Below are 13,028 nucleotides of genomic sequence, written 5' to 3'. Positions count from 1 at the left end.
GACAGAAAAGGACAGAGAGAAACCTGAATAAAAAATGCATAGGTGGCCTTAATTCCCTTTGAATGCAATAGTTTGATTTCTGCTGGTCGATTGAGGTCGCTGTCGGTAGTAATGTTTGTTATCTTTCTTCTCCAGAGGGCTTCACGGCATGTGATTGTTGAATGCAGGAGCCAAATAGTTCATAATGACTGACTCTAAAAGTCTTTTATTGTTGACTTAAAAGAGTTTTTCTGATGTACTACGGCGCCCAAAAAATTATTAAATTTGTGCTGAAGCCAAAAAATAGGACACCGGTGATGAAAGATGAAAAATAAGTAGAGCTAGTAAAACACAAATAGAGGAGAAAAATCCATTAATTTATTTTATCACCTGTTTGCAGGTAAAGAAAAAAAAATATAAAAAGATTTTTTTGGGTAGGTTAAAAGCGAAAGGAAAAGACTCAGCTTTTATATTTCTTTTTACACTCCATTTTAATTATGTCACCACGGTTCGATTTGTTTGTTTGTCTTCAGGATTACGGAAAAACTACTGGCCTGATTTTCATGACATTTGGTGGAAGGGTGTACCATGGGCCAAGGAAGAACATATTAAATTCTGAAGCGGATCCGAATTACAGGGCAGATACACAAATTATTTTTCAATTTCATTAACATTGTGAGACCTTGGCGGAGGTCTGCGCTCTCAGAGTGCCCCTCTAGTTTATTGATGTATTCAGTCATATTTGTGACTCATCTGATACACTTTTGATTCTTTTTGTGGTCGCTTTGGCTCCATACTCCCTGCTATAGATAACATTTCTATATTTCTACGTCTAATGTCATAATGTCACATTCTATTTTATTAAAATGTTATTTTAATACAATCTGCTTATTTTGTGTAGTTTCATAATTTTTATTTATCTTTTATTATCTTAAATACCCATCTCTTATTGCTTTCTTTTTTAATGAACTTTTATATTGGTTGTTTTGGTGTTTATTAGTCTCTAAATCCATTTTTAACACTCTATATTTTTGTCAATCGTCTGTACAGCACTTTGAATTGCATTTGACTTGTTTGAAAGGTGCTATATACATAAAGTTTGATTGATTGATTGATTGATAATGTGCAAATTGGAACAGTCATCCCCCATAACTACAAAATACACCACCAACAAAACATGGCACCAGAAACGCAACATGGAATCCAAACAGCTGCTTTAAAGTGCTTTTTAGTGGGGGGGTTTTGTTGTTCTCTAAAGTTCAATGAAATATTAAAATATTTAAATAAAGGTCAAAGGGGCCTCTTAAGTCTGTAAACAGACACACAAGTTCCCACAGCTATTGTGCCTTGAATCCTCCAATACAAATGTCCTGCCAGAGAAAGGAGCAGATACAGAAAGTAAAGAGAAAGTTTTTTAGGAAGTGTTCATCCATCCTCACCCTGCAGTTGTTCAGCTCCTCGGCTTTCACAATAACGGTCCCGCATTTCTTCCCTTGGATGCCGCTGCACACAAACACACAACACAGCAAAGGGTTAAGACATGGATAGGGTGTTTGGCATGACCACGTTGTTTACTCTACATGCATCCTTCCTCCTCCTACGTCTCTGCTGTTCTCTTGCTCTCGGGGCCAAGGTCAAGTTGTGGAATAACCGGAAGGCATCTCGTGTTTCCTAACCGGAATCAGCACCTCGACATCAGAACAGTGTGTACACTAGAAGAGGAGTCAATGACAGCAGCGAGCGTGTTTGATAACGGCGAGACTAGTTTCATACACATCCCAGAGCAGAGGTTCCAGGCTGGATGGTGACCTTCTCACAGCAGGAGAGATCCCACACTGACCCCACTGCCTTGTTTGTTTACTCAGTGATGTTCCATACTGGCTCTGTGTCATGTTGACCACAGGATACCAGAAATTAGAAAAAACTAAGATTCTTTCTCAAAACAGTGTCTCTTCATCGTGACATTTTTCAGTGATTGCAGTTGATTGCACGCTGGGAGGGGATGGATGCAGGGGAGATTTGTACCGGTTTCCACAAAATATGCTTTGTTATTTTTATAGTTTTTATCAACTTGTTTGAGTGAAAGCACAAAAAAGATCTAATAAATTACACATCCCTTTATGAGACATCATAAGGGGACATTGGAAACACCGCAGTGCAGCCGCCCACATTCCATAATGTGACACTTCATTTCCTTCAGGATGTGACCTCAGATGACATTTCTCCGCTGTCTCTAAATGGACATCAAACTCACTGATCCATACATACATGGTTCCAGCTGTTGATGAGTTGGATTTAGAAATAAGTCTAAAACAGGTAGAGCTGGGGGGGAAAAAATCAATACAGCATAGTATGGTGATATCTAGCGTGGCTATATTGTATTGATACACGGACGTCAAGTATCGATCTCTTATTATATAAACTATTAATCTTTTAACAATCCGATGGCCCGCTGGCGGGTCCGGACGCTAATCTGTATTTCAGAGGATGTAGCGGGCTCTGTCTTAAAGCAAGAGTAAAGATACTGGTATCATGTGACACTATAAAACTTAAGGAATCAATGGGTACCAACCGTGTCATGGTAGCTTGTCGAGAAGAATTCAAAATAACGCTCAAAATTTACGCTACATTTTTGGCAAGGATAGACTGGCCTGGCCATTTTCAAAGGGGTCCCTTGACCTCTGACCTCTGACCTCTGACCTCAAGATATGTGAGTGAAAACTCTGAGATTAACAGAGTGAAAACTGTATCTTATTAGATAAAACAGATGTTGACAAATTGCATAATAAATTGCAATACATCTTTTTTAGATTAAAAAAAGTTATTTATATAAAACGGTCACTATATCCTGACAGTAGTGCATGAGACAGGTAATCTGAAGAAAATCATGTGCCTCTGTGTCCTCCGGTGCTCCTAACGGCATCTGCAAGATTTCACAGACCAGAGGAAAACAACCAACAAGAGCCGAGCTGGAGCCTTGACGTCCAGCTGCCGCCCAAACGGTCAAACTAGGCAGCGCTGATCAAATATGAATCAATATTATGTTACGTTAATGCCTATTTCTCGCCTCAAATGTTTTCAGAATCATCTTGTAGTGTTCTGTTTAGCTGTAAAATGAGAAAGCTTGTGACCCGGCAGCCATGTTGAGAACAGTTGAGGAAATACCAAGCACCGCCCACCAGTCGGAGCACAGCCAATAGGAACGCTCTCTCTCTGTGAAATGACCTGTGATTGGCCAAAGTCTCCCGTCATGGACTAGTTTTTTTAAAGCCTGAAAACAGAGCTATGAGGAGGTGCAGAAGTCTAGTTATCTCACAGAACACTTGAATTACAATATGCTGAAAGGTTATTATGGAATTTTTGCCCAATGATGCCAAAAATATACTTCCTACTGCAGCTTTAAATATCGTGATGATATTGTATCGTGGGGCCTCTGATGATTCCCACCCTTAAAAACAGGTGTAGGTCTGGTCAGTGTTAAGAACCTCAGCTGAGCGTCATTTCGTGACATCCAACAGATTAAATATAGAAAACACACCCTTTATTGTGAAAGCACATTATGAAGTAAGACCTACTGGAAATGTCAGATTTACTGTATGAGCACACCCCTCTTCAGACTCTGGTCAGGAACAAACCTCATGGAAAGTTTTACTACTTCACTACGCCTCAAAACATTCCCATTGAGATACAAAGGAAACACTGTTGAGCATGAGGTGTTTATGTTTGCATGTGTGTTTGTGTGGACCCACTTGACCGTAGTGGTGTGTTTCACTGTGTAAGTGGGCCGTTGCAGCTGTGGTTGAGGTGGGGATAGGTGATGCATGTGTGAGCACCTCCTCTGAATTAACATCATGGTGCTGAAGGTGGACTCAATGACATCATTTGCAGCACCTCCTCCTCCTCCTCCTCCTCCCATACAAACACACACACAGACACACACACAGACCTGACTGACTTCACTGTCTGCAAATGTTTCTTTGAGTCCGTTAGGAAGTAGACCAGGGCAGACCGTTTAGCATCTGACATTCTCGTATTCACAGATTTAGATTTTGATTATTTTATATACCAGTCTTGTCGATCTGTTAAAGGTTCAATATCCTTAAGTTCTGCATCATAAAGTATATTGCTAATGAAAGTTACATTGAGATCTATTATAAAACGATCATAACTTCTTGTTATGCAGACAGTACTTGATCCCATGCATACAGTGATAGCGCTGTATCTACTCCGATTACAATCGTGCGACCACCTCCGTGTGGGAAGAAGAGCATGATTTGACTTGACTTTTGAGAGGTCTCGCAATCTGGTGAAAAGGGCCTGTCGTCTGATGAGCTCCGCTCTGAAAGACCCACCTGGCACAAATCGACTCAGGCAGTCATTTAGACAGCCCAGGATTGGGGTTGAGGACCTCTGCGTGAATGTAATTCAAGTCTCCTTTTACTCCAGCACAAGGAACCGGTGGGGAAAGTGCTTTTGAAATGGCAAGATTTATCGAAATGAAACAGATCCTGGAACTGACGCTTTGCATTGAAGAGTTTTTTTTTATTTCTTTTAACTTGCAAAAGCAAAAACCCATTTCTCAGACATCTGAAGATGGGGAGAAAGCTAAAATAGCACCTTGAGGAGAAAGGAGACTTTTTCTCATTTCATTTTATTTCCAGACAGAACTGGAGGGGGTCGGGCGGGGTCTGGAGTTGTATGGACAGGTGAAAACGTGCCGCACAGAACACCCACGAAGGGCCGTGTCTGAGAGCGTGATGTCACTTTGGCCGTGCGGATACTTGATATAAATCACACCTAAGTCAGTGGCCCTGTGCGACAATCTATGGTGCTCCACGTACATGTAGCATCAGATTTATACGTGCAGGGCTGCTTCTAGTAGCCGTAGTAATTATTACGGGAGTAAACTAGGAAGTCAGGTAACTTTCACCCAGGAGACTGACGTTTGTGTCCTGTGTGAAACCAAAAGTCAACGTTGACTTATTTTAACTTACGTAACTTACCTAAAGGTACAATGTGTAGGATTTAGCGGCAACTAGTGGCAAAAAGAACGGAGCTTTGCTGACGTCTGTCAGGAGGGGGGAATCGGGCCCAAAATTAGCTGGATTCTTGTGTAGTGTGTGCTATGGATCGGGTCCGATACTTTGCTTATGTACTCGTACTCGCAAAACGGCTCCGATACCACTTTACAGCATCGTGACGTTAACCTCTTTCGTGTCCTATCGCACGCGCTCACACTCCACCTCCCCGACAGTGCGGGCGAGACGGGCCGGTGGTGCGCCCGACCTCGCTGGGCCGAGATCCCACCTCAGGTGGTGCGCGCCGGCCCTCACTTTCACTGCGCCACGGGGTTTTGCTTGCACCCTCTGACTCGCGTGTGTGTTAGACTCCTTGGTCCGTGTTTCAAGACGGGTCGGGTGGGTTGCCGACATCGCCGCAGACCCCTGGCACCTTTTACGTGGACCGAGCCCCGCCCTGGGGGCACGACGCGTTTGGGGCGCACAAAGGACAGTCCGCCCCGGTGATATTTGGCCACGGCCCCGGGTAGCACCTTCGCCCCGAGCCTTTCCAAGCCGACCTAGAGCGGGTCGCGGCGCACCGCCTCGTATGCGGGTCTCCCCAGCATGCCGTGTGTCGCTCACACCCTCCAGCTGGCTGTTAACGAGGGTCTTTTGGCACTGAGAAGTACTCGTATCGGTACTCGGTATTGGCGAGTACCGAAATGTAAGTACTTTTATTCGGTCTGAAAAAAGTGGTATCGGTGCATCCCTAGTGTGTGCCCGGCATTAGGAGGCAGAAGTAAATACAACTTTTTCGGAGCACACTAAAGACTTTCTCACCCTCAGTCTCAATCATCTCACTGCAACAATATGCAGATAGAGAAAGAGTTAAAGACGCACACACACGCACACACACACACACACACACATGCCAACACACCCGAGACAAGCGCCCAGAATCCACGTCGCCATGACAACTCTGCCGAGCTGGGGCCCCCACTGCGGGATATCGAATGGGATTCCTCTGCTCGTTATTTCCTCAAATGCTTGCTCTCGCTCCTCTATTTTTTTTTCTTCAGAGGCGGTCGTTATTCTGTCTGAGAGATCGGCCTTAAAATGATAACGTGGGTGTGAACTGACAGGATTGCATAGTTACAGGATGAATAATGTATCTCACACAGTTACATGCAAACAGACACAATATGTGGTAAAGACAAGAAGGACCGGTTCAAAGCTCAAATCCATACAAAAAAAACAAAAACGCCACACCACACAACGCTGCTTTCTAAACTGCAATTTTCAAAAGAAATATTACGACAACACATGAGTAACGGCGGCGTATTGTTATGCTGCAATCACTGAGTGTTTTAGTTATTTGCTGAAATCCAGCACTGGTGTATTTATTACTGTACAACAGAGAGAGAAAGCTTCGTTCTAGCCAGAAAATTGAGTCTTGAGTCTTTGTATGTTTGGCGTTTACAGTGAAGTGAATGACTTTAATGTGTGTTTTTGAATAAAAACAGAGCTTTTGAAAATGCTTAGGGTATGAAAATTTCATGTGAATCCCTCGCTCTCAGGTAAAATGCTTTTTAGTTTTATTCACGACACAGAAAAGCACTCAAAAGTTGAGAAGCACTTCAGGAATATCTCTCTCCCTGCGCGCGTGCGTGCGTGCGTGCGTGCGTGCGTGCGTGCGTGCGTGCGTGCGTGCGTGTGTGCGTGTGTGTGTGTGTGTGTGTGTGTGAGGAAACACTGTGAATCTTCTAATCAAGACACATGGATTTGCAATCAGCGTCTGGCGAGAGACGGGTAATTAAGTCTGGGCCACTTCTGGGCTGCAGCGTAACACACACATGCATGCACAAACAGGGGCTCACACACACACACACACACCTTACACACACACGTCATTTCCATTATATTCCCAATGACGGGAGAATACCTAAATGAGATATCAATTATAATTATAAGACCACGAGAATCTATTCTCGGTCATGCCCCGACACAATCACACACACTCACACACACTCACTCTTTCCCCCCTAAAAGGAAACTCATAACCATAATTCTCTCGCACAAAAGGGAAGATTGACATCAAATCCATGTCACACGGTACACCAGCGGCAGATTGAGTTTCTTTGTCCTTCCTTTACAAATCCATACAATCAGGCTTGTATTCACAGCTATCAGTCTTTGTGTCTGTGTGTGTGTGTGTGTCGGCGTTCTTGGCTCACTTGTGTCTCAAATTGTAGCCCGCTTGGCTCTACCACAGTTCACCAGGGCTTCTCTCTGACCCCGTGAACACTGGAATACCTCGTTTGTGGGAACAAAAAAAGAGGGTGGGCGAGTGTGAGGGAGATAAAGATGGAGAGTTGGAGAGGAGAGGGAAGAATAAAGAACAGAAAAGCGATAGGGACTAACTCACAAACCCTCTCAAAATGAACACCATTTCAAGTGAAAACGTTATCAGTAATAAAATGGTAATTGAATTAAATATCAGGTGGTATTCACTAAACCTGAGTGCTCTCATGCAAATATAACCAAACAATGAGTCAGGGTAACACGTCATGCATTCCTGAAGTTAAATAGGCCCTCAAGGACTTTTTATCAGCTTCAACATGCAGCACACAGAACTCATATTTTACAGGAGCTGTGCCTGCAGTGAAATAAATGATGAGGTTATATGCATTTAAAGTCAACATGAGCTTAAAGCTAGGGTTGGTAATCTAGAGAAACTAGCAAGAGTACACTGCATTTTAAAAGTTATCCAACCGAACAAACCCAGCCCAGTGATGCCAACTCTTTTCAGATGAAAGCAGCAAGCAGCTCTAGCTCCAAGTTGATAAATCTAGCGAGAAAATCGTCATGTCCCTACAAAGCCACTCCCCCTATAAGAACACAACATGCGATGCGATGCGATGCGATGCGATGCGATGCGATGCGATGCGATGCGATACAATACTTTTACAAGAGGGCAGCATTTTCAAGAACCGATTAACTTTACTTTATGGATAATTGTAGATTGCAGTAGTCAAATTAAAAGAAACGAGTGACCAGCAGGACTGAGAGTAATCAGACAACACAGAGAGACACATGGAAACACATGTGAGAGCACAGACACACACTGCTGGTCGGCCAGGAGCCGCGCAACGCACAATACTGTACTTGTCATTGTTTTGCATTCTGTTGCTCTCACTCTTTCTCTCTCTCTCTCTCTCTCTCTCTCTCTCTCTCACACACACACACACACACTCCTGAATGCCCACTGGAGTTTGATTGAACAATGTAATTAGCTGTAATTATCACTCATTAAAATTGTTAAAGATCCCCCCCTGTCGTGTCAGACTGCAGGTGTGTGTCTGACGAAGTCTAACACACAAACACAAACACACACACAAACACACACGCATACTTACATACAGACACAACCTCAGCAAGACAACGACTGCAACAGCTGTGGCCTCAGTACCTTTGTTTCTAATAAATGTTGACAGGGTTTCTATTTCTGCGCCAAATCACTCCTGACATCTTTGAAAACAGGTTAGAAACGGTCAATATGACACTTGTGGAATATATCCATCCATCCATCCATTATTTGAAACCGCTGATGCTTTACACCCTGAACAAGTCGCCAGTAAATACCAGGGCCTTGAGCAATATATGAATCTAGTAAACGCATTTCAATCAGACGGGATGTTTTTTTTTTAGCTGCAAATATTTTGCAATAACACGGTATAATAATACATGAGGAGTGGATGTCTTCAGGACCTGAGAATAAACAACTCCCACGTTCTGCTTTCCTTAGCTGTGAAAGTTCAGAGCCTCTGCAAAAAAATCATGCAACCTTTCCTCTCAATAATTCTAATAACATCATGCACAAGACGTCTAAAATATTCAAAGAAACGCTTTAATGCAGCCATAAAAATGGCAGCTGTGGCTCTGATGTGCATTCTCTTTTGCCATTAGTGTCACAATTAACAGATCAACGCATCCTCACACAACGGTTTGTATGATCTCCTATGAAAACTTATATTTCATTTTTCTTTTGTCAATTTCTGCTCCAGTCTTTTCAAAATAAAACTACTTAAGCCAAGTTCACACTACACAACTTGCACAAGATCTTTCACCGAGGAGGAATTCACGACGAGGTCTCAAAACTACATTTTGTCACGTAAACACGCGAGACATACACGGGAAATGACCGATATTGTTGTTGGCACGTGTGTTTACAAAGTAGCCTGTTTCCACACTCTTTTTTACTATTTATTCCTCTAGGTGCAACAACAACTTTGCTCCGTGTTGCAAATGCAGCACATACAGTAAGTTCTTATTGTTACAGGCGACCCCCTCCTCCCCCAGGTTTCCCCTCAACACCTGTCTTGCGCTCTCATTGGCTGTAGCTCATGACCGGAGTCCCCGACAGGTCCAGATATTTAGCATGGTAGATATCTGGAATATGTGTGCGAGGCACTGGCAACAGTTCAAACATGACTCTCGAGCGCCGATGTGCGAGCAGCGTTCCAACGCCGATTTACCTCTGATCTGAGGAGCTCCAAAAACTGTCTGGGAGCGGAAAATCAGGGCTTATGTCGTGTAGTGTGAACCAGGCATTAGGTTCAACAACAAAACTACTCAGTTAGGTTCAGGAAAGGAACGCGGTTTGGGTTAAAATAACTCGGGAAGTGGAATAACTTAAGTACGGAAGTCACGTTACAAATAAATCAACGTTGACTTCTGGTTTCACACGGGGTATGAACACTGGCCTCCTGGGCGAAGGTTGTGTGTTTTCTGACCATCTACCCCAACCACAAATTGATTTTAGGTCTATATATAAATTATAGTGCATTACCTTTTCGTAGGTATAATAAATTACTACAAGTATGTGTACGCCGTCCGTCCATGTGTGTGTGTGTGTGTGTGTGTGATGAAGAGTGCCGTGGAGGGAGGGATTTCTTAAGTAGCGCTTCAGGGTGGACAACATCGTTTTGCACTTTGGAGGGGTCCATGGTGCATGTAAAGGCATGTGTGTGCGCACACACACACACACACAAGTACATGGACAGACAGCTCTTTCTCTCTCTCTCTCTGAAATCACCATGGCGATTGCCGCTCAAGTGGATGGCAGTGTTGCTTTGAAACAAAAAGGAATAGTGGAACACACACACACACACACACACACACACACACACACACACACACACACACACACACACACACACACACACACACACACACACACACACACACACACACACACACACACACACACACACACACACACACACACACACACACACACACACACACACACACACACACACACACACACACACACACACACACACACACACACACACACACACACACACACACACACAGGTTGTTGACAGTGCTCAGTGAAGGGATGCCAGCTTGGCCGTTATTTCCCCCGCCACCCCACCTTTTGGGATCTCAAGGCTCATGAAGGCTTCAAATGAACGAGCAAATTGGATTAAAAATACACAATTGAAAGGAAGCCAAGAGGGCTTCACCGTGACAGAGAGAGAAAATATGTGCACCAGAGGAGGCCAACGGAGCAGCAGCATGGATAAAAGCAGATAATGATGTATCCTAATTAGGGTCCCTAATGAAGCTGATCTTCATCAAACTATTTTAATATCTGTAAATAATGCTTATTTTTTAATACAGCTGCATGGTGCAGGTTAATACTAGACTAAGTTATTTTTCATTTTATTTGACACAGAACAGCGATGCACCCTGCATCCCTGCTAATGCTATTCTTTTGTAAAAATATCTTTAGAGAGCGCGTCATTGTGGAACTGTCGTGGCAGGAAGGTTTGGACCAACAGCAGCACCACAGAGATGTGGCACACCTGCAAAATGTCACTAAAATAGAGGCAAAGCCATTCTTTAAAAGTGGAAAACAGCTCCCTGTCAGAGCGGATATCTGTCTGGAAACGGCTAATAGTGTTTTAAAGAAGCACAGAGGGGCATTTCTGACAGCTTGGATAGCTGGAGCACAATGGTTTAGAACAGGGGTTCTCAACCTTCTGTATCCTGAGGCCCACTTCGGATTGTTAAAAACATTTCAGAGGAGCACCTTCCCAAATAAATTACAAACTCCAACAACATTTTTTCGTTTCAAAAACCACTCAACTTTGTGTCACTGCATCAGAGACATATGTGTCTGTAAATGGGAGACTTGGCTTAGATACTGATTAAAAATGCTCTGATCGGGAATCTGGTGAGTGAATTTATTTTATTTTTATTTTATTTTATTTATTCATTTTTATTTCTTAAATATTATAATTATTTTTACTTATTTTTTTTTAACTTTAATTTGCTTAATATTTTTCATAATTTATTATTATTATTATTTAATAATATTTGAATTTATATTATTCACATTCTTAATATTGCTTCTAAATAGAACATTTCAAATCCTGCATGTCACACTCTTGTTAATTTGTAATTTAGCACAAGAGGAAGATTTTGATTCATGTGTTGATGCGAGCGCGGTGACAAACGATCTAATGCGTCTGTCATTTATCTAAGCAGATAAGATTCTCTGACAACAATCTCTCATGCACATCAGCAATGACAAATTAAAGATGAAGAGGGCCTGAAGCATTTTTATTCTGAAGTGACAGATGCCCTAGTTAAAGTGGCAACTTTTAAACTTTTCCCCTCTTAGCGTTTCCAAGTGGTATTATTGTCGGCGCCGCTGTCGCAAAGACAACCGGATCAGATATATAGTAGGAATATAGTAAGTTTCACCGCTGCTCATTTTTAGAAAGGCTACCGCAAGAAAACGTACAACAACAACAAAATGTAAAAGTATAATTAGGCTCACACTTTCATGGAAATGCACTCAAGGAAACGCATGTATACACACACAAACAAACAGATGCATATATTGCGATCTATACGCGTTGCTGCAAGCTGACCTCACAAGCCTGAGGAACACGATCGATGTAATGAGCCTGTGAGTTTGAATGTGTAAGAATACCCTCGAGTGTGTGGGAAGAGTGTTTTTGTGAGCATGTATGTTCATTAAAAAGCTGGAGGTGTGGGCACTTTTCCTCAGCTTAGTATCCCCAGAAACAGATGTCGAGATGCACTTGATACTGATTCAATCACTCCAATTACCAAGAAGCAGATATTCTTCCACACAAAGTAAATCTACACCCATCTCACAGCTTTAAAGCTCTATGCCTGCATACCTTATACATATATGGTTCATGGATATACTGGCTTCACACCTGAAAGACACCTTGTCATTCATTAGTGTGCAGTCAGCCAGGTAGATTTACAGATGGTGAGAGACAGACTGTTACCAAACAACTTGGAGATTGAATGCAAACTAATCACAAATCAATTACTGTATACTTCTTTAAAAGGATCTTTTTTAGTGTGTTTAATTCTCTTAATAAAATATCTGAAAATTAATAGAATTCATGACAATTAATGAAGATTGTTTGTTCCTTTGAATAGTTATTTTCAGCTAATTATGTCACATAACTAGCTATTATGAGTATATACTGTATATATATACATATATAAATTTGTTTTAACGCCACTAATTTCTTTAACGCATTAACGCAACGTACAATTTTTAGGTTGTAGTGGGCTCAGTTTTAAAGCTAGAGAGAAGATACTGGTATCATATGAAACTATAAAACCTAAGAAACTCCAAACTTACACTAAATTATGGCGAGGAAAAACGGGCATGGCCATTTTCAAAGGCGTCCCTTGACCTCTGACCTCCAGATATGTGAATGAAAATGGGTTCTATGGGTACCCACGAGTCTCCCCTTTACAGACATGCCCACTTGATGATAATCACATGCAGTTTGAAGCAAGTCATAGTCAAGTCAGCACACTGACACACTGACAGCTGTTGTTGCCTGTTGGGCTGCAGTTTACAGTTATGATTTGAGCATATTCTTTATGCTTAAATGCAGTACCTGTGAGGGTTTCTGGACAATACTTGGCATTGTTTTGTGTTTGTAATTGATTTCTAGACATAAATATATACACGCATTTGCA

General features: G+C 42.2%; 1 protein-coding gene across 1 annotated transcript in view; it reads right to left on the bottom strand.

Annotated features, from left to right (window-relative positions):
- Window positions 1–13,028, bottom strand: part of LOC141762140 (copine-8) — a 99,020-nt gene that overhangs the window by 39,188 nt on the left and 46,804 nt on the right. The window contains exon 7 of the mRNA XM_074626072.1: window positions 1,419–1,482. Coding sequence (XP_074482173.1) covers window positions 1,419–1,482 — 64 coding nt within the window. The remainder of the gene's footprint in view (window positions 1–1,418; window positions 1,483–13,028) is intronic.

Source organism: Sebastes fasciatus, chromosome 23, assembly GCF_043250625.1.
Source record: "Sebastes fasciatus isolate fSebFas1 chromosome 23, fSebFas1.pri, whole genome shotgun sequence".
Classification (NCBI taxonomy): domain Eukaryota; kingdom Metazoa; phylum Chordata; class Actinopteri; order Perciformes; family Sebastidae; genus Sebastes; species Sebastes fasciatus.
This window is presented reverse-complemented; position numbering and strand designations above follow the sequence as displayed.